Source organism: Carassius carassius, chromosome 21 (assembly GCF_963082965.1).
Source record: "Carassius carassius chromosome 21, fCarCar2.1, whole genome shotgun sequence".
NCBI classification, from domain to species: Eukaryota; Metazoa; Chordata; class Actinopteri; order Cypriniformes; family Cyprinidae; genus Carassius; species Carassius carassius.
This window is the reverse complement of record NC_081775.1, coordinates 1,329,813-1,352,836: the sequence shown is the minus strand read 5'-3', so window position 1 is coordinate 1,352,836 and position 23,024 is coordinate 1,329,813. Positions and strand designations below refer to the sequence as shown.

General features: G+C 38.8%; 2 protein-coding genes across 4 annotated transcripts in view; both read left to right on the top strand.

Moving 5' to 3' along the window:
- The window catches only part of LOC132097344 (uncharacterized), a 404,710-nt gene that overhangs the window by 234,441 nt on the left and 147,245 nt on the right, over window positions 1-23,024 (top strand). The window lies entirely within an intron of this gene.
- Window positions 1,965-21,616, top strand: mmp23ba (matrix metallopeptidase 23ba). 3 transcript variants are annotated; one of them, XM_059502977.1, is made up of 8 exons: window positions 1,965-2,258; window positions 8,276-8,415; window positions 8,816-8,955; window positions 9,715-9,882; window positions 10,947-11,111; window positions 11,246-11,356; window positions 19,593-19,723; window positions 21,124-21,259. In XM_059502977.1, exons 1-7 carry the CDS (start codon window positions 2,133-2,135, stop codon window positions 19,718-19,720), a joined length of 978 nt encoding a protein of 325 aa, XP_059358960.1. In that variant the 5' UTR covers window positions 1,965-2,132; the 3' UTR covers window positions 19,721-19,723; window positions 21,124-21,259. The 3 variants fall into 3 exon arrangements, with proteins under 3 accessions (XP_059358960.1, XP_059358958.1, XP_059358959.1); XM_059502975.1 differs by having other exon boundaries at window positions 1,970-2,258; window positions 19,593-19,719; window positions 21,124-21,616; XM_059502976.1 differs by having other exon boundaries at window positions 2,117-2,258; window positions 8,280-8,415; window positions 19,593-19,719; window positions 21,124-21,616.

Sequence of the window (23,024 nt, the reverse complement as noted above, 5' to 3'; positions counted from 1 at the left end):
AGCAGCCAGGGGGAATGCATTAAAACACTACTTGACTAATGTATTTGCAACCATGCAAATATGCAACTATGTTATTAAAGTTTAATATATTAATTACATTCTTTCCATTCAACTTTTGGCCCGCAACAATAGAACAATAACAAACAAATAATAAAATGGTTTAGCTTTCACATGGGAATTTTCTCTGTAAATCGTTTGTGAATTTACATTTGGGCTCTTTTGTAACGCTGTTCTGGAGCCATGTGCCACTGTTGACAAGCCGTGGTGCAGTTTGAACAATGTTTCTGTTACGGTTACATGACCCAAAATCTGCAAAAACGCATACAATGAATGGCGTCCCGGCCGGACGCATTTTTTTAGGTCCAAAAAGGACATGTCCCGGAAAAAAGAGGACTTATGGTCACCCTAGTTTAACAATTTGTAGTATTTTAAATTCACAATGTAGTTGGGATAGCCCAAGTAAACATTTGAGCAGCATTTGAGCTACAATGTGGGCCTTTATAACACAGCATAACGTTACCTTCTTCCTGTAGCTGGCTGCTAAAGTGACTGTGTGACACTGGCAGGCTTCCGCTGGGTCTTGAAGCCGAGCGCGTCGGTTAAACACTTATCTGAAAATATGAATAACTTCCCAAAAAGTGTTGGAAAGAACATGGAAAGTTAGGAAGAGTATCACAACCGAGTATCAATAAATTGGCTGGCTATTATTGACATATTGGTGTCGTTAGTCGCAGATAGCGGACAAAAAGCAGTCAACAGGGGAGATATAAACATGGAAATAATTGGCTGAACATTTAGAAAAAAGCGGCAATAATACTATGTAAGAGCTTAAAGTCACTTTATAACGAAAAAAATAACATGTATACAATATGAATACTGTGTATAGTGTAATATTAACTCACCCGTGTATCTTCTTTATCTTCGTATCAGCTGCAGCGGCGGTCAACCGTTGAAATTTAAATTTTAACCCAACTGGCTGCGTTGTTATAGAAACAACCCAATAAATGTTCCGAATAACCCAACAGAACGACCCAATATTTTTAACCCAGCTATTGGGTACACAAAATAACCCAACGTTTTTTAGAGTCTATATTTAGTATTGGGGAGTAACTAGTTTCATGTAACGGAATTACATTATTTAATTAAAAAATTAAATGTAAAAATAAAAATAATTTTAATCAGTTACAGTTACTTAAGAAAATGTTAGCAATTTCTAAGGGGGTACATCTGATTTTTTTTTTTTTTTTTTCACATACACCCACATACAAATTTTATTGATGAATTCATGAATTCCTGTGACTGCTCTAAAATATGAGATGCCAGTGTTATAGGAATTTAGGACACATGCTTACTCAATAACTGTTTTATTTTCTATTGGGGTTTATGCATTTTTATTATTCCAAAGCATTGTTAGATCCCAGTGTTTCCTGTCATAGCTGTGCGAAGATTTATTTTCAAAACAGTATCATAGTTACTAAAGAATTTCTTGATTTTAAATCTGTATTTAACCACAGAATGACTCAAAGTAATATTTTGCAGTGGCTGTGCTTAAATTATAAAAATCTTATTTCAGTTGATGAGGGATTCTGAAAGTCTGAAAGTAATCAGTGTTGAGCCTAGAACATGTTACTTTACATGTTTTATCAACAGTTGAAACATCAGATATTTAGAAAAGTAAAAAAAGTAATCAAATGCAATGTTAATTTTTTTAATAAAGTAATTGAAATAGTTACAAGACTTATTACATTTTAATTAGGGTTACTTATAATCTGCAAACTATAGGCTACATTTCCAAGTAACTTATGTTCAAAAAGGGCTATTTGGGCTACTTTTGTTTTTAAATGCAAGCCTGATGCATTCAGGAGACCGAATCAAAAGCAGATGTCTTTTGAAAGGTGATTAATCCTACAAAAATGACAATGAAACAGCAAGTGTGGTATAAAAAAAAGGGGGAAAAAAACCCTGCATTGATTGCATTACAATGTGTGCTTCAGCTGAGCTGCAGTCTGGCGCACTGACCGCTTTCAGAGCTGCACGAACCCAATGGCAAGCCCAGTCACCCGCGGGGAGTAAATGGTGAGGTCTGACACGTCTTTGTTAGGGGAAATCATTTGGACGGCGACGTCGCAAAGATGGTGCGTGAAGTTTATGGCAGTCTGCGGAAAGAAGAATACTTCGCAGGACTGCTTCTGCTCGCGGCGGCAGGGTTTGGGCTCTTGATGCATGAAGTCACGGCTTTGCCTGTCTGGAGACTTGAGGTATGCTAGATTTTCATCAGAACGATCATTTCAGAGCGCGCTTTTTCCTTGCATAACTCTAGACACGCATCTAAGCGGCTCGAAGGTGTCACGCATGATTCGATACTATCCACTGAAACACTCGAGTTATGAAACAACAAGTAGTAAGCGGTCGTTAACTTGACGCGTCGTTCTTAAAACGCAGTGCTGGTGGCGAGGCGCGACACAGTCACGAGCGAAGCTTGTCTGGCCAAGAACGACCTCTGACTGACAGCAGTTATGACATTCTTCTGCATTTCCATTCGTGCGTTTTCTGCTGCGGTGTCTTTTCTCTGTGTGTTTGTGTGTCTTTTCTTTGTCCGTGTTTCTCTTCTACTTTTACATTCGGAAACGTCCGAGGAGGCACTTTTGGCTATTCCAAACAATTTTACATTTTGGTGTTTCGTGGCTTTTAGGCTTCTTCGCTTTGACTGATGCATACTAGTGTAACCTTTAGAAAAACAAAAAGATTTACACAATATTTAAAATCATGTTGTTCTCCATTCTCATCCAAGAAATAGGACCACTCATTTTCCACTCACAGGCTTCCCCAAAGTTTTGTCTATAAAACTCTCCCTAGATTGAGTGCATCCACTCCTGCTAATATCACCTGTGAGGAGGTCTGTAATGCCAGGAGAGAGCTTTCCATTCATCACTAGGCAGGGAGGCACATGTAGTGCTGGAAGTAGGGCACTCCCCAATCATGAGCCGGGACCATGTGAATATAGGCATGAAATAAAAACTACACTAAAGTTCTTTGTATTTTATGTTTGGCTTCAAAAAATTCCTGGATTATAACTATGATATGTCTCTGGTTACGTGCAGGACTTCTGCATTCATTTAGTGCACTTAATGGATAAGAATGAGCTCGTTTCTTCATCAAAATGGATTTTGAGTTATTTAGCATCACTTGCTCACCATTTGATTATCTGCAGTGAATGGGTGCCATCAGAATGTAAGTCTGTTAATGTTTTGTGAAGCAAAAAGTTGCATGTTTGTAAGAAACGTCCAGCATTAAGATGTTTTTAACTCAAATATGAGTCCATAATCCATAATAACACTTCCTCCAGTGAAAAAGTGTTCTTGTCTGAATCAGGAGAGAAATCTGCACAGATCAAGCAGCGATTAAACAGCTCTGAACTAATCTGTGTCTGGATTCTGATGTGAGAGACAACAGGAGATGCTCTTTTTCACTGTTGTTATGGATCGTGGACTCTTAATGCTGGATTTGTTTCAGCTTTTGTCTTCTCCAGATGTGAACTGATGAACTGGAGTGCTGTGGATTTCTTGTGATGTTTTTATCAGCTGTATTCACTGCAGAGCATCCATTGCTGAGACAGTTTAGCATGAGCCAATCATGGTTTACAGCTGTGACGTAAATAAAGGTAACTGGGTATTTACTGATCTCAGTTTCCTTTCAAGATACAGTATCGGCAGTTCTTGTTATTATGTGCAATACTGAATGTAGATGGAGGGTATGCTCCATCTGTAGTAATTATATAATCAGTCTTTGTCCATCCTTGGGGACAAGGCTGACATATTTGTATTGGCATGGATAGTATGACTTTACTTGTGTCGAGACAGTTTACCCATCAGTGTGTCACTGACCTCTCGACAGTCTCTAGGATTTTAACCCTTGCATTACTTGTTGTGCAAGGTTTTTCAGTCTGACTGGTTTATTGAAGTGTTGACAGTTTCGTTTGGGATATTTAGCTATTTGCTTTGGCATATTACTACACCGTCTCAGTAAATTTACAAACGTATCCAGTCCACTTCTCAGACCTTTCTATTTCACTTTTCTGGATCTAGCAGTGTTACATAATTTACCGTCAGCAGTGGCAGCTCATTACTTAGCATTAAATCTGCTCATGGCCAACAGTTCAGACACCGTGAGAGAATTGATAAGAGTAGATCTTTTGATTTGTATGAACAATATCAACATCCGTTTTGGAAATTGTATGATCATTTGGTTATCACCATCGACAAGGCTCTGAAGTGTCTCATTTTGGATTTGGTAATGCTTTAATAATCAGTTACAGCAACTCTCTTGTGTGTTTGTTTGAACAGATCACTTGATTGAATGTGTGTGCTGAGGTCAGCTACTGTCACACATGGTTCATTAAAATCACCTTGAATTAAATACAGGCCACAGTGTCTTGTCATGTATCTTTATGCAGTGTGGTGCTACAAAGAAAAGAGTCTGAGAGAGTACCAAACATATGAAGAGGAAAGCAGCCAAACCTCAAGACACTTGGATCAAGCTGCTACCTTCAGATTTATCCTTTTTCTGTTCCTGAATCTTACAGCATGACATGGTTATGATTAGTTGTGTAGGCCTATATCCTGATATCCTGCATGTGGGGAAAATGACCTGCAATTCTAAGAAAATACAATGATCAGAGACTCTTTCCAGGTCATTACCCAGGAAAAGGCTGCTTGGCAGCATTATCCCTGTATTCAGTGTATGCTAAATTACCTTTAATCCACTTTCTTCACATTCATCCTCATCGGGTTTACTTGCTACTTACTACTTCAAAAACAAAAAGTCCTTGAATATGATTCAAATATTTGATTCCATGTATTTTGTAAAGTTATCCATATCCATCCTCTGATCTCACAACTGAGAACTGTCCACAAGGTTTTGCGTATGTCCAAGTACATACACGAGCCAGGTTATTGCTACCAAACATAGTAATAATTTGCCGACATGCTGGCCATCACTAGCAGTTTTTAGGGGAAAGGATCTTTTAAAAGAAATGCATTGCATTACTGAATTGCATTACTCCATAAAAAGTAATTAACTATGTTACATAGTTACTTTTTATGGCATGTTACTTTTGCATTACTTTTTGTCACCTTACCTGGGCTTGCTTTTTAATGTTTTAAAAACAAAAAACCCAAAAGTTATATTTTTGGCAGCTCTAAAGTAACTGGCATTACTTATTTGAAAAAGTAACTGATATTTTGGTGTAAATCTAAAAGCAATCCGTTACTTTACTTGTTAATTTAAAAAAGTAATCTGATTATGTAACTTGTAATGCGTTACCCCCGACTCTGTTCATCAGAGACCGTATACAGTAGGTTATATGAAAAATGTTGGACAGTAGTCAAACATTTCTGTGGATTTTATTGCAGACCAAAACAAGTCTCTGTTCTCTTTGCTACCACAGACAAATTCTCTATAGCATTATACTCCACAAACCATTAAGTTCCCAGTGTACTAGACTTTAAATGCCAATGTTTGCCTTACTTCAAGGTCAAATCGACAGTCGAACAAAGAATCTGAAAGATTCTTGCGATCATACATATTCCAGTTGTTCTGAAGGTTTAACAGTAGACCAGAGCTCTGTGGAAATGCACTTGCTGGCTTGTCTATGATCCTGTGGCTGCTTGGGACTAAACCTCCACCTTCTTTTCTCTCCACTGCCAGTGACTGGAATGCACACAGCAAACAGTCCTGGGAGGCTCCATGTGCCAGCTGCAGAAAGCCGCATGAATTCCAGTTGACATTGACATTGGCAACCAACACCAAACCTCAGAGTTGGGCAAATAATGTGGTTCCAAATCACGCCCTTCTAAAAACGTTTTTTATATATTTAGTGATGCCTTTAAAATGGCATTCTAAGAATTTGCACTTGTTGCTCTTGAAGACTCTGTTGACCATCTGCTCTCTAAGAGAAGGACGTACAGTTTATGAAGGCTTGTATTATTATAACAATAGTACGGAGCAGTAATACTCATGATAAGTCACCCATGTTTTAGCTTCACATATTTCTTGAAAGGCACTCATGTCCCATTGTGTTTCTTCTCGGTTCATGGGGTTCTGCGGATCTCTGATTAAATCTTTTAGACAGTCCTGCGAGCATCTGATTTGGCGTGTAGTTGCACAAACCCACAAAGAGACCTTACTCAAGTATCAAACTCCTTTACATCACGAGTTCGAGTGCAGCTGAACACATATTGTATGATGAAACTAGGCGGCAAGCTGATCACTGTCATTTGTGAGTTCCACTCCGTCAATGTATCTTGGACCTAAAATACGTTTTTCCATTTTCAATTATTTTCCACTGGAAAAGAATGGAAGTCTTGCTTGCCAAGAGTGCAGCTTAAAAAACCACGTCAGCTTGTAAGTGCATGTGATATAAAGGCAGGCCTTGGGGATTCAGGAATGTCCCCTCTGCCCTGGCGGACCGAAATAGTCTGTCTCCTCTAGTTATAACTATCTTAACTTTACTGCTCCTATCAGTGTTTGCAAGTGGCGTCTGCTAGCTTTTTACCTTTTAAAACACTCAGACTCATGGACTCTATCGACGCTTGATTTTTTTTTGTAGAAGATTGAGATAAAAGTCAGCATAGGACTTTACAGCACATGTAGAAAATCTTCCATGTTAGTCCATGCATGCATCCAGTTTGGAAGACTGTACGCTCTGTGTGAAGCGAAAAAGAGCCAAGCTTTATGCAAACACTGTCGATTTCTAACCCAGAGACTTCTTGGCTCTCTGCTGTGTTTGTGTATGTGTCTGTGAATGTCTGCTTAATGTGTCTGTTTCAGACACTAGTTTAAGGTCAGATTACCAGTGAAGTAAAAAAATTTGGACAGCTTTATAAAACCCAGAGAGCGCTCTCAACATCAACGTCTGAGTTCAAATTCAGGCCAAATACCTTCTGGGATAACAATATTAAATGAGGTGATTTTTGGTGGCTAGTAAAAGACAAGTTTTAATTTTTTCTAATACATCCTCTCTAGGATTAAATTGACCCCTTCCTCTAAATTACTGAGTAATTACTATGTGTCACCAACTAGCAGTAGAAACATAGTCTTTAGTTAAGGTAGCACTAGTACCTTATTTTTTTCAACAGCCATTTGCAAAGGAATTTATTGCTAAGAATTAAATTTATTCACTAAAGTGCTTTCATTTCATCCATGGTTTTAAAAAGGTAATTTGATAAGCTTCCTGTGAATCCACGTCAACAGTGTCATGGAAAAAAGTTTAATGGTCTCTTTAAAGTTATATTAATGTTTATTTGTTGTTGATTTTCTAGAATGACCACTCATGTAGTTAAGTACTTCAGCAAGTTGATAGCATGTGTTTGCTGTGAATGTGTGGGCTGTGGTTGCACTCTCCAACCAAAAATTTAGTTTTCAGCTGCAGTACCACTGCAGAGGTCAAATTCTTTCACAAGAAAAGTCACACAGATAATAAACTGTGTGTGTGTGTGTTTTAACTGTAGTATTATAAGAACGTGTAAATCTCTTAAAAGCCTCCTTCTGGCTGGAGTTTCGTGAATCTTCTTTGATTTACTGTAGTGACGCTGTGATTCAACTTCTACCGTATCATCACTATCAGCAAGAGCCACAGTGCTCACAGTCTGACAACATCTGATTTTAACTACTTTTGTTTTTGTTTAGATAGATAAAATGACTTCATTGAGGTCATGCTGCTGTGGTTTGGTGATTAAACCAAATGTTCTTATTATATATGACAATTATCTTGTATTTTGAAATGAGTACGAAAGGAAATGAAGAAACACAATAGCAGGATTTGAATGTTTAATAAGCGTGATCGCTTTGGAGTTTTAGACTAAGAATTTGTCATATTTACCACTTGTACAAAATAGTTCATTAGTGAATTCATGTGCTACTGTAACTGAATGTAAATATACTGCAGTGCTTTGCATGCATTGCTCTGTAAAGAGCATGAAATAATTGTCTTACATCAGACAGTGGAGCAGTCTGGCTGAAAGATGAGAAGAGCAGCCCAACAAGTCTGACTTAACAACTGAACTGAACTTTCCTCTCTGCAAGCGCTCATTTCAGTCCTGACTAATCAATACAAGATGTGTTCCTGGCTCAACAAGCCATTTATTAGAGAAAATTACACTTTAAAGCACCTCACAAGTGGACTTATCGCTCTTGTAGCAGCAAGCGTGGCACAGAGCTTCATGGAAAATCCTGGTCACAGATCAGTCTAATCTAATCTGAGATTTTTTTGTCCAAGGAAGAAGCTCTCATGTCTGGTGTTTTAATCATTGGAATTCATAAAGACGCCCGCTCCCATGTGCTTCACCTTTCCAGAAACAAACGCTACACGCTCACTCCAGAGAAACTGAAGTGGGACAAATTCAAGCTGACTTACAAGTAAGAATCCTTTTATGTTTTTATGCATTAGTCTGATAGCACAGCCCTCAGTTTGAAACCTGTGGCTTCTGCTTTGTCCATATTTCATATCCTATTAACCCCCACCCCCCATATTTACACATGTTTGGAAGCTCTAGGATTTCAAAAGCGTGTATCCAAAGGACAATAAGTACAGAATTTGTTTCCCTCTGGTAATACAGTATATTTATGCCATTAATATTTCATTGGGGTCTTGCATATCCTTCATATCCAACGTTTGATCTGGTATAAAACTTATTTTTAGAAATTCTTGTGTGTTTCATGGCAGGAAGTAAGTCATACAAGTGTGGAACAACGTGAGTAGATGATTGCAGAATCATTTATCCTCAAATTTCAATGGGTGCTTTGTGTGTTCATTCAGACTGCTGTCATTTCCGAGGAATCTCTTGAATGCCAGTGACACAAGGAGAGGCATGGCCAAGGCTTTCTCTATGTGGAGCGATGTCTCGCCCTTCAGTTTTCGTGAGGTCCCATCTGATCAAGACGCCGACATCAAAATCGGTACATCAAATACATTTTTGTCTGTTTGTTTGTTGCAGTACAGAGGAATTTGAAGTGAAAGCGTAACACAGAATGAGGTAAGTTAGTGGTTTTGTGTTTCTGAGAAAAAGTGTTTTCAGTATAATTTGCCAACTAAGCTCACAACTTCCATCATTAATGACATAGTTCAAGGATTCGGATTTGGGATGTGTTTCACAAATCTAAAGTTTTAGTGAACATTCACAGACACCATAGCAAATTTGTATGGTTGTATGGTTGATCTCTATATCTTTCATTCTACACATATACAATTTCATTCTACTTCTTTTAGATTTGTAAGATAATTAAAGCACTGTTATGTGCGCACGAATGTACCAGCAGAAACAAAATTCTTCCATTAATTTGATTAACTGAAGTTCCGGCATTTTCAGGAAATGGTCCTGAATTGCTAGTTAGTTTCTTAACAATGTATCATACTGTGGTTAGTAATGCAGCAAGTTACGTCATTGTTTTGGGACATGCACTTTTCGGTTCGTCAGATGACATGATTCTCATTGATCACTGCTACCTTCAGAAGATCCACACCAGTGACTGGTGGTGAACGTTTTTTTACTTTCTGGAAGTTGTGTTTGAGTAAGTTAAATTCAGTTAAATGGGATTGATTCTGAGTTGCATTATAGACATGGAGACATAAAAAAATGGATATATCGTCTTTAGTATAATGCGTATAGGAGAGGATGTACAGTTCAAGAATCATATTGGTTGGTTGACTTTCATCAGGCTTCTACTCTGGAAACCACACCGACTGTTTGCAGTCCTACCTGCACCACTGTTTCGACGGCATCACTGGAGAACTTGCCCACGCCTTCTTTCCTCAGACCGGAGAGATCCACTTTGATGATGATGAGTACTGGATTCTGGGAAACATGCGCTTCAGCTGGAATAAAGGCACGTCCCCCCCACCCACCGGAAACCTGGAATCTGATTGTTTACTTCCTTACTATGCTGTAGAAATTATTCAGAAAGCTTCCCAGGTGTCACACGTTTAAGAAATGTTTATTACGCCAAAATAAATATACAGACACCATAAAATAGACAAGATAGAGCATATCAAAAGTTATCCTAGTTATCATTAGTTCCGACTGTAAAAAGAGCCTTTCAAGGGGTGGTTGACTGTTTTTTTCTCGGCTTGATTGTGTTTATGGGGTCTAACATGTGTTAATGCTTCATTTAAAAAAAAAAAGCTTAATTTTTCACATAATTAACCTTCATTCTACACCGCTGTGTCCCTTCTTCTATAAATGCTCTGATGATTTCCTGTTTTTATGAAGCCTCTCCCTTAGAAATGCATGATGGGCTTTGATTGGTCAGCTGTCCCAGTGTGTTGTGATTTGCTAAAACGCTAGTGCGCATCTAAACGTCATGCCCCTCAGCTCAGAATATTGCTCATCAGTTTGAGCCCAATTGAGACGCAGAGGGTTTAAGTGAATAGGACCTTGCAGAACCTGTGCAAGCATGGCTCTTAATTGTATGTTTTTTGTTTGTTGTTGTCTCATATTTTTAGATAAGCTGTTATTTGTAAATGCTTAGTAAATGCTAGCTTTTCATATATGGTTTTATCCTGATTAAAGCTCTAATACAAGACAGCAACCATGTGAGTGTCCATGTTTGCTGGGCGAGGTTTATCAGGGTTTATGACGTCACAAACACGGGAAGTAACTCATGGTTAACAGATATTTTTTATGATTAAACAGCAACATTACACATTAATATTAAAAAAGTGAAATCACAAACAACCACCCCTTTAAGATGCATGAAGAAGCAACATTTTCTTTTTAATTAAAGCTCTAACAAGTACAATCACACTAGAGCATTCAAATCTGTGTTGGTGCTGCCAATGCAAAAAACCAACAAAAACAAACAACGGTTTTATGTATTGATATCAGGGGTTAAAAAAGAGGGAGCAGATTTGACCTGTGCGTCTTTGTGTCTGTGATTGTCATTGTATTCAGGAGTGTGGCTGACAGATCTAGTTCACGTGGCGGCTCATGAGATCGGTCATGTACTGGGTTTGATGCATTCCCAGAATCGCAAGGCTTTGATGCACCTCAACGCCACACTGACAGGCCGCAAACTCATCACTCAAGATGAGGTTTGGGGATTGCATCGACTCTATGGTATTTTACTCATAAGCACAAAAAAACATCAAAAATAACTATACAAACTGGATTACTTTTGCAGTGCTGTTGCATTTCTACAATTGACACCTGACAACTTCTTATTTCCTGTTTTCCTGTCCATTCCACTGCAGGATGTTTGGATCGGTTATTTATCTGTCCTGCTTGGGCAAGGAAGGGTTATTGTGACAGCAAGAGGATACTCATGCAGAAACACTGTCCTTCCAGCTGTGACTTCTGTTATGGTAAGAGGCCTGTTATTTCATAACAGAAATAACCAAAAAAAAAAAATTGTGTATAGAAAAATCATGAGTTTCTGTCAGATCTAGACAATATAAAGTGTGGTCCTCATTGTAGCGAATTCTAGATGCTTAGACAGTATGAGACCACCTGAAATACATGTAGAGCAACAAACCACAGAGAGTTATTTTAGTAGTGTATACCACAAGAATAACAGGTATCAAAAAAAAATGTAACCTTGGTTAATAATGGTATTCTAATCTATGCAAAACGTGTGTCTAAAATGGTTTAGTAGGCTGAGATTTGTGAAATGTCTTTGACGTTTTTGACAAGCAAGCTAACGATAGAAAAGTGGTATGGTATCTGATCTTCCAGACAGGGTGGTGCTCAACCGCTGAACTACTGGGAAGAGGAGTACTAAGAGACGGATGAAGTATGAACTCAACATACCTGAATGCCTTTACTCTGTTATGCAGTCAAATGTTACAAAAATGACTTAAATATTCAACAAAGAGTACTACATTTTCACAGAAGCTGGCTAACAAACAGGGAAAGCTCAAGACTGAACACCAGCATATTGACTAGGCTAACACATAAATAGAGAGAACACAACACAAGTGAAAACAATCTGATTGGCATATAAACTAGAATCAAAAAGATCAAAATGCTTTCTAGTGGCCGGACAGGTCAGTTCTGGCAGAAGTCTTACAGCAGCCCCCTGCTAGGAATGGCTCCTAATGTTATTTGAACCACAGTTTGGGTAGCAGCAGTGGAAGAGACACTTGGTTTTTCCATAGAGCAGTCGGAAGTCCAGCAGCCAATGAACAGTGTATGTTTGTTGACTGCCGATGATGTCTAGCACATACGGTAGGGATTGGAGATAGAGGGACAAGAGACGGGAGAGAGATGGGAGGAAAGCGCATTGAACTGGGCACTGAGAGTCAGTAAGAAATAGGGTTAATCTTTCAGAAAATCTTAAGCGGACCAATGACATGACAAGCCAGTTTCTGAGACTCCAAAACATTCCCTTTGTAAAAGTTTTCTCTCAACAAACAAACGGTGGCAATCCTTGAAAACATGAGACAATTTAGAATCACTACAAATAATATGACAATGCCTGTAAAGAACCATACGAAATTCTGCACCTCATGCTGAATACCTAACCGAACAAAGAGGACCATTGCCTGATTATGTTTTATTGCTCGCAGCACGTAGAAACTGTTTGGGATGTATAATCAAATTTACTCTTAGCTTCTTCTATCCATTCCCTACAATAACCACAATGTAAAAATATTGAAGTCAATCAGCGGACCATCAAGAGTAAGACTCTTCAGTGCTACACACTCTGCGCACACTCTTGAACTGGCTTATAGGCGGGCTTCTTACAAGAGGTTCTGGATGGAAACTATCACCTCTTAAAATCGTATTACGATCCGTTGGTTTACGATACAATTCAGTTTGGAGTTTACTCTCAAAAAATGTGTATCTTTACATCAAGAAAACTGTACAAACAACATTCTCTGTATCACACTTCATAGTAAACTTAAGGTGTTCAGTTCTAGAGTTGAGATCATTCAAAAAACAGCAACAATTCAGTGGGTGTAGAATTCGTTATCAAAGATGATTTTATAAAACATCTTAGATAAAAAAATTATTTGATTTATTTAAAATGAACTCATTTTCAAATATACCCATATACAAACAGGCATAATTTGGTCCCAGTTTACTGCCCATTGCTGTTTCCTTCACTTTTATATAGTAATAATTTTGAAATCGAAAGTAATTATTAGACACCTACAATAGGACGACCTTTCAGAGGGATATCCAAACCCTTGCGAACCTTCGGTAATGTAAATTGTCAATTTTTTTTAATTATCCTGTTATTTGAAATGAACAGTTTTCAATTTACTTGTAGGGTCAGCAGGTAAAAGTTCATAAAAGACAAAATCATCCAATTGTCTCCTAATTTCTTTTTCATAATCTGTAGCTCATTGAAGCACTATAGCCCCTCCCTTATCAGCATGGCGCACAACCACATCAGTATCTATTTTAAGATCAAATAAAGCATCCTTCTCTGCTTTTGATAAATTATTATCTGCTTTATAATGTCTCTTGTTTTAAGCAGTCTTAACATTAAGTGCAGTAAGTGTCCAAAGATGCATTCCTGTTACAAGGTGGGATAAAGGTCGACCTCCTTTTAAAAGGAAGACGAATACTAGACGAATCAGAAACCCAAAAAGACGAAAACCAAAGTATAGCTACAGTATTTGCCACTGTGATGTGACCGTCTCTCTCTTTCTCGCTCTCTCTCACACACACACACACACACAATGCTATAAAGTGAGGATGCCATCAAAAATAATTCCATAAATAGATTTTATTAATTAACTTCTATTAACTTAACTAAATTAAATCAGCATTTGGTGTGACCACACAATGTGTTAAAAAAAAGCTTTTGTCCTAGGTGCACTTGCACAGGGGCAGCTGTGGCCTAATGGTTAGAGAGCCGGACTAGTTACCAGAAGGTCGCCGGTTCGAGTCTCGGTGCTGGCAGGAGTTGTAGTTGGGAAGGAGTGAATGAACAGTGCTCTCTTCCTCCCTCAATACCCACGACTGAAGTGCCCTTGAGCAAGGCACTGAACCCCCAGTTACTCTCTGTGTGCTGGATCTATAGCTGCCCACTGCTCCGGGTGTGTGTTCACTTCTCACTGCTGTGTGTGTGCACTTGGATGGGTTACATGCAGAGCACCAATTCAGAGTATGGGTTACCATACTTGGCAAATATCACAATGTTTTTCACATAGCTTTGCAGGTAGGTTTCTTGAAGAATCTTGAAAACATTGCCACAGTTCTTCTGGATTGACTCTGTCTCAGTTTGTTCTGTTTCTTCATGTTATTCCAGACAGACTGGATGATGATGAGGTCAGATCTCTGTGTGGAGCACTGGCTACTATCAGACTCCTTGTGCAAACAAAAATCTCACTGGGTTATTACAATTAATGGCAAAAATAATGTTATTTATTAAAAAATGTAAACTGATATTTACTATTCACACACGCAAATGATAGAAATAACTGACTTAAAACCATTTTTTGTTGGTGAAAATACTAGTGGCCTAAGACTTTGGCGCAGTACTGTACCTTTGAAGAGTCGTCTTATTGTAAGTGGTATTGGTAGTCTTACTGAGGATATTTCCTCTTTTGTGGATTACTTCATTAAACCGTTTGTGCCTATGTTGCCATCTTATGCATGAGATTCTATGGATTTTATTGAATCATTATATGCTGTAGATTTTTCTGTCAGTGCTGTTCTTCTTGCTAAACTTGATGTTCAGAGCCTATATACTAACATCCCTCAAGAGGATGGCTTATGGGCGGTGCAACAGTTTCTAAATCAAAGACAGAGTGGAGTAAAACCTAGTTCAGCATGTTCAGAATCAGAATGAGATTTATTGCCAGGTATGTTTACACATACATGGAATGTGTTTTCATGACAGAAGCTTCCGCAGTGCAACAGAATGACAGTGACAGAACAAAAATAAAACAAGTAAATAAGCAATAACGATATACAAATTTACAATTGTATGTGCAGGTATATTCCATTGGACAGTTTTGTATGAAGTGTAAATTTGAAGTGTAGACTAAGTATGTGTGTAGATAAATAAGTGTATGAGTGTATCAATGGTGTTGTGTGTGCCTGGAGGAAGTAACTGTTCCTGTGTCTGGTCGTTCTGGTGATCAGAGCTCTGTAGCATCAACCATATGGCAACAGTTCAAAGTGGGAGTGTGCTGGATGTGAGGGGTCCAGATTAGGGCTGTGAAAGTGGCAGATTTTTACCACCGCAGTGGTAATGGACCAACAACTGCCGGTGGCACGGTGTTGATAATATCAAAATTAGCGCATTAATGCAGTTGATTATTTTTTTCAGTTTAACGTGTTAAAAATATTTAATGCAATTAACGCAGGGGCAGGCTTCAGATGCATGCTCCACTGCACTTCAGCGCCAGGTGCGAGTCAAGCGAGCGTGGAAACAGTCCTCTGCTCGCAGTGCGTGCCCTTCAGTTGCATGCACAAAGATGCCAGTGCTACGTACTACATGCAATGTTGTGGTCAGTTAAGTCATGGAATTACCAAAAAAGGCAATTAAAGCTGCCTTAAAACCGTGCTTGCATGTAATATATTTTATATATTTATATATTTATATATATTTATATATATATATATATATATATAAACAAGAAAGTAGTTTAAATAAGAAAGTTAAAAACACCCTGTCTAATGAACGCGAGGGGCGGAGTACGACAAAATACTCATTATAATCAGTGATGCAGCATGACACGACACAACATGACAAATATCCAATGGTAAACTGCCTCGTCTTGTTTATGAGGTACTGACACAGAGTTCAAATGTCCTGTGTAGACACTAGACAGACAAAACCTGTTGTAACGTGGCGGTGTCATGTCCGGTGTGTAGACGGTTCACTTTCGCAGCCAAGCAAGCGACTCATTAACTCCTCGTCTGCACGCACGCTCTTTGAAATAGGAATCCTTGCCACATTTCTTGTTAGCATCTTTCATTTATCTACGTCTTGTTTATATTTGGCCAGTTTGGAGAAAGCCTCACCAAACCTGACAAGCCAGGTTTTTGTGATCATGGGAACTTGTACAAACATGGATAGGTGACATGAATGGAGAAGGCTCCAGATCGACGATGTTGGTTTTTTTTGTTTTTTTTTTATATGAATAGTAAGTTTTTGAGAATCGATACAGTATCGCCAAACAAAATATTGCGATACTTACGTGTATTGATATTTTCCTTCACCCCTAGTTAAGATATATGAACAGGTTGCATATCAGTGAAAACAACAACAGCACTCACTATGTCTATTATTTAGGGAGCAATTTTTGATTAATTTCATATTGCGGTTCAAAAAGCAAAGTTGAAGAAATGTCACAAAAAGAGACGTATATGCATTCATTTGCAGTAGTGATTGGCTGCCATTGCGCAGATCATAGTTCATATCTGGACTGGAACAAGCGTGTTTCAAGTTTATGTGGACTTATTTCATATTCTCTTGTGTTCCGAACATGAATCAGCACTGTGTGTGCGCACATATCAGGTCTTATTCAAATTAAATACAAGCAAATAAGGACACTGATACAGCGGTATGTCTGATCATGAGCGCGACGCCACAATGCATTATTGTTATACACAGCAAACAATGACTCTTCCCACCTTTTACACTTCAAAGTTTTACACGCCCATTTCAGGAGTCTTTTTTTCAGATCTAAGGTGTGAAAGACCAATATTGAAACGGGGTTTCATGACATTTTAAGTTCCAACCATGCTCTAACACACCAGCCTACCATTTTTAAGTTATCCTGAAGACCTAGAAGGTTCAGGTGTGTTTAATTAGGGTTGGAGCTAAACCCTGAAAGATGGTAGCCCCCTAAGAGCAGAGTTGGATACCCTTAGACTATTGGGTGGAAAAGTTACTGCACTACTTCAGAAGGCCAGCAACTCTGGAGAAGCAGGTGACAAATCAGAAGAGTCTTTTCTGGTTTGGAATTAATCTAAGGATTAGGGAAACTCAGGTCAGTTAATTAATTAAAAATAATAATTTAAAAAATCTTCATTATTGTAATGAAGAGTCAGTGGAGTGAGAATCCAACTGCAGCTTTATTGACAATATACTCAGAATGATACATGGTAAAGAGACAGCTAAAGGTTAGCAGCAGGCAGCTTACAATCACAGTCCAAAGAACAGGCAATAGGTTGAGGCAGGCAGCAGAGAATCAAATGTGAGTAAACAGTCTAAGATCAAACAAAGAAATATAATCCACAAGGTAAACACTGATAAATGACCACAGTACCAAATCAAGACTTGCAGTGAGTTTACGTGTGCAGGGCTTATATGCGTGTGTGGTGCGATGCAGGTGTGTGTACAATCAGTCCCTGGTATGATGGCTTATGGGAAATGCAGTCCGGATCTAAGAAGTCAGTATTCAGGTGAAAACTCCCTCTGGTGGTGTGAGGAAGGTGGTACAGGAGCTTCACTTGTAACAGAGCCCTCACCCTGCTAGCGGCTACTGACGTGGGGATGCAGACGATGCAGGGGTCTTCCTTGTGGTCCAGTTGACATTTTTTCTAGATGCATACTAAATATATTGAGAGAGAACTGCCCCGATTTCTGTGTTTGAAGCTCTCACTCCTACAATGAACGGAGGACCTGGATCGGGATGATGGAGAATGGTTGCTGAGGTGAATCAGGTCTCAATCTCCTCAAAAGCCTGCAAGGCACTGGAGGACCATGTGATGTGAGAGGTGGTGCATTTTGTCATGGCGGTCAGTGGAGTAGAGACTGAGCTGAAGTGCTTGATGAACCGCTGATAGTAAACAGCGAAGCTGGGGAAGCGTTGCAACTCCTTTACTGTGCATAAACATCATTTATTAAACACTGAAGGACTGTTCACAAGGCCGAACAGCATAACAGAATGTTCATTGTGCCCAGTAGATGTAGAGAATGCAGTTTTCTACTCATCATCCTCTCTGATTTGAAACGGGTTATATGCAGAACACAAATCAAGCTTGGTATAGTATTTGGCCTGGTGGAGTTGTTCTAAAGTGGCAGGTACTAGTTGTAATGGGTATTGGAATTTGATGGTGATATTATTTAGGCTGTGATAGTCTATGCAGTGTCTGAGAACTCAGTCCTTCTTCTTTACGAAGAAGAACCCAGCCGAAGCAGGTGAAGTTGAGGGTCTGATGAAACCTTAAGCTAGCTCCTTTTTGATATAAGTCTTCATGGCATCAGATTCAGGCTGTGATAACAAGAAGATTCTGCCTTTAGGAGGAGTGGTACCTGGTATCAGATCGATCGTGCAGTCACTGGAATGATGAGGTGGTAATTGGGATGCTTTTTGTTTGCTGAACGCTTCAGTGGTAGCCCTGGGATTTCATATTTATGGGGTTTTTTTTCTTTGAAGGTGAATGTGTGTACTGACAGGGGAGAGATCTGAGTCATACAGAGTTTATGACAGGTTGAATAATATTGAATAATCTGACCTTCTTTCCATGAGATTTGAGGACTGTGTCTGCGTACCCATAGTAAGCCGAGGATGATGGGGTTATTTGGGGAATTGATGACAGAATTGAATTGATTTGTTATGGAGTACTCCTACTTGCACCTTTATGTCATTGTTGAGTCTAGCAAGGCATAAGTGGATATAACTTTACCAGTGATGGACATCTGTACTGGTATTCTGTAATTGCATGATGGCTGCTGGATCGCTGTGTGGCGAACTCTTCTGTAACAAAGAGTCAATGGAGTGAGGATCAATCTGCAGTTTTTTTGACAATATGATCAGCATTTTACAGGGTAAAGGGAGAGCAAAAGTTCGGGGCAGGCAGCTTACAATCACAGTCCAAAGAACAGGCAATAGATCAGGGAAGGCAGCAGAGAAACAAAGATGAGGAAACAGTCCAAGATCAAACACAGAGGGATGATACACAAGGTAAACGCTCTAGCAAATCAAGACTTCGCAAAAAGTGTATGTGTGTGCAGTGCTTACAGTGTGTATGCGTGATATCTGTATCTCAAACATCTCCATGAGCTTGTATTTCAAATGAGCCTGGGTTAAGATTATGTAATTGGTTTTCCAGAAAGAGAGAGACATTTCAGGAAGCTGTACCATTTTAATAACCAAGTATACTTCATTTTCTGTTCTGCTCTGTTTTGCACACTGTGCCTTTTTAAAGTATACTCCATTGATTGTGAGCACGGATGGATATGCTCAAAGCATGCACACTATGACTGTGCAGTCTCACTCCACATACAAGCATTCATTATCATGTGTGATATTTAATTTGTGGAGCCTTATCCTTAAACCTGACAGAATATGAAAATTCAAATGTGAAGTGGGCTTGGTGTTTTAAATGCATCGAGATTTAGTGGAGAATTTTCTAATTCCCCAGCAAACAGTACATAACACTGTTATCATGTTCTGACTTCAGCAATGCTGTCACTCCATAAATGTAGTAGGTCTAAGAATAGAGATTCTTGTAGCCAACAGAGTTGAGGGAGTGAGGTCTCCTGCAACACTGGGAGTGAACAAGAGAACATAATAAAGACTTTCAAACAACAGGAGTAATGCTAGTTCATTCCAATGCTAGCTACCATTATGTTCTGGACAAGTAATCAGTTATGCAAAACCTTATTTCATTTTAATTTTCAAACAGAATTCCCATTTCCCACTGCTCTGCCCACCCCAACTCCACCACGGACAAAACACAAGTTTGTTGTGGAGGGAAAGAACCTCACCTTCCGCTGTGGTAAGAAGATAGCAGCCAAGAAAGGCAAAATCTAGTGAGTACTTGCTTTTCTTCACTCAGCGTTATAGTTACTCTGACTGGTTTCCATACCCATGCTGATTCTGAAAAGTACAGTGCCTATAAAAATGATTTGCCCTTTAGTGGTATTCATGTTTTACTGTTCTACAACATTGAAGCACAGAGGATTTCCCTTGGTGTTTTGACACAGAAATATTCACCCTCTTAAGGTGGTCACACACCAGATGAAAAGCACAGCACAGAGCCGCACCATGGATAGGACAATGCACAGGTATCACAAACCGCACACGTTGCATTCAGTTCAAGGTAGTTAAACATATCACCAAACAGACAAAAATTCACTTCAAGAATGAACAAAGCAGTGCTGATGAGTTTGAGTTTTGGCAAACAGACAAAGAAAGTGTATGTTATATTATTCTAGTTTCCTGTATGATTCATATAGACATTATTCAAGCCACAGAAAGATGTCTTTTCCTGAAAAATGCATAATACGTGATGTTCCAGCAAGGGGTGAAGTCATTATGTGCATTAACAATAATTTGGGACAAATGTTATTTAATGGAAAAGAAATGTCTGTAAATGGCACTCTGTGGTGTGGCAGGATATTGAGCAGGATTTTGAACCGTGTCCTGAGCCATAACTGGATTCCATGGACACATGCAGAGTGAAACCACCTCTGTGTGTAAAATGATAAAAACAAAATCACTGCTTCTCAGTCGGTGTGTAACCCCCTTTAAAGTTAGTATTTTGTATTGTAAATGCAATTCCAGCTACGATTCTGTTGGCCCTCCAGGACTGCACACCCCTGGTTGATAAGGAGGTGGTCTGGCCATATTTGTATGCAAATTACTTAACCCAAACATGTCGCCTCTCATTCGGAGTAATCATTAAATTCATGCGTGGATGCACCTGTAGTTAATTTTAGGCACCTTCTTATTATTGTGAGAAGCGTTTGTGCTTGTTTAAACCAGGGCTCTATAGAGGTCCGCTGTACCAGAGTTGGATTCTTATGAAATTGGTGATTTTGGACTTTATCTTTGTAATTCTTTTAGTTCACATTTTCCAGCCCAGTTTTGGAGGCACAGCAACAGTTCACATCTTGGATGTCTCTCTTATATGCCCAATCCATTTCAGAGTCTCTACTGACAAGACCATGAGTTGAAAAAGTGAAATGTTGGTGTGCCTCCAGGACTAATTTCCTGCCAATCACTGAATTCCTCTGAGACTCAATGCTGTAAAACATACATGAGAAGAACATACATTTTTACAGGCTCTGTATGTGATGTCAATCCTTAAGATTTGAAAAATTTGTTTGGAATATGAGTGTTTTTTTTTTTTAGAGAGAACATGTTTTAAAGCATAAATTAGATTTGTGTTTGTTAGAAATGCCCTTACCTGAAGCATTCTCTCACACTGATAGTTGGTATAAAGACGGCGAGCTTCTAGACTTCTCTCATCCCGGCTACATTTCCCTGAAAGACGACCACATCACTATTGTGGCAAATGCCATCAATGAGGGCACATACACCTGCATCGTGAGGAAGAAGAACAAGGTGCTGACCACGTACTCTTGGAGGGTACGAGTGCGCTTCTGAGGACCCGAGATGCTCCTAGAGCGCAAATTATATCCAGAACATTTGCTAAGACTAGATCCACAGCAGCATCCTCTCATACTTGTTTCCTGATTGGAAGAGAAGGTTCTGACATCACTCCTCTCAGGATAGCTGTAACATTGAGGAAACCATGGGATCAGGGTTAAAATTCACCTCAGTACTGTGGAACATCACTCACTTGGGCACATATTCATGTCAGTTCATACATACACAATGCCAAATGTTTTCATATCAGGGTTTTTACTTGTCTGTGTTGTAAATACATTTCCTATTTGCAGAATAAAACAATTTATTCTGTCATTTGAAGCCTTTTATTAGTTCAGTGACATGACAACATTGAAATCCATAAAAAATGTATGAAGTTTGTGGGGAAAATACAGTGGGGTCTAAAAAGTCTGAAAACACAGGTGAAACAACTTCATTCTTAAAAATGAAACATTTAATTACAAATAATTAAACTGAACAAAGTACATACAATTCTAAATGCTATATTGTCTCTCTTATGATAAAATGACAACATAACTAGAGTTTATGAACAAAACCTGATGATTCACGAAATCCAGCATGAGATGTTCTGAAGTTGAATGAATGAGGCATTTATATAGTGATTTCTTGTGTATTGCTGTACACCCAAAGCACTATACAATTATATATCAGTTGTTCACTTTACATCATCATTTTTCTTTGCATTTAATCTTAAAACAGATTTCTTAAAAATGTCAAATGTTTCCTCACTTTTGGACTCCACTGTATGTTGTAGGATATCCGAGTGTCTGCTGACCAACATGACTCTCACTTTATTCCACTAGTGTTTTCTTTACATAGACAAAATAATCAGCTGTAAATAAAATACAGGTAGTGACCTAAAGCTTATTCTAGTTGGTGATTTCAATTCATTTCTAAACCAAAGGGGTACTCAGCCAATTTCTTATCCATTTCAACATATGCTGATATCAATATTCACCTTGTGTACAGTGCCACCCATTAGCACACTGGCTCGCATTATAGGCCCCAGAATATTTATTTGGAATCTTGTAGACATGGCAGCAATTTAAAGAGTGGAAAGGCTAGTGGAAAACAAATGGTCATGAGGGTAGACGGCGCACTCCTGAATTCCCCTTTTAAAGCTGGAAACAAATGATTAGAGACCTTATATAATGTGAAGTGGGATTTTCACTTTAGAAAAATGACTTGGAGATTTTCTCCGCTGAAGAATATTCAGGAGATTTTCTCACACAAAAGAATATTCTACTATATTGTTCCAAACCCATAGGGCACACAGTGCAGAACACAAAAGAAGGGGTTTTGAAGAATGTGATGGCTGCTCTTTAATATACTGAAAGTGAAGGGAGACTGGGTCTGTCAAGCTCTGAAATTACAAAAAATACTAAAGTTTCAAACCCAGACAAAACAAAGGTGAGACCTAAGTCTGATAATTTCTTTTAATTTAAACCTTCCTTCCTTGTGTTTCACCAAGCGCTTTGCCGGTTTTATTCAGATGAGACCTGTTCCCTTCCTCCCTCCCACCTCTCATCTGTTGTGTCATCCTTTTTCCCTCTCCCACCCAGTTCTCATCAATGGATGTGAATACTGCCACAGGCAATTTATGCTCCACTTTAACATCCTGTCTAGACAATATCTGCTTTTGTTATTCAGGCCAACGTGTACTAGTCGCTCCAATCTATCTGATGTTCTCTATACTTTTACA

Excerpts from the sequence above, each read along its gene's own strand:
- mmp23ba (XM_059502975.1), top strand. The coding sequence starts at position 2,133 with ATGGTGCGTGAAGTTTATGGCAGTCTGCGGAAAGAAGAATACTTCGCA. Across the intron at positions 11,112-11,245 it reads GGGATTGCATCGACTCTATG|GATGTTTGGATCGGTTATTT; the intron begins GTATTTTACTCA and ends ATTCCACTGCAG. Across the intron at positions 19,720-21,123 it reads GCCAAGAAAGGCAAAATCTA|TTGGTATAAAGACGGCGAGC; the intron begins GTGAGTACTTGC and ends TCACACTGATAG.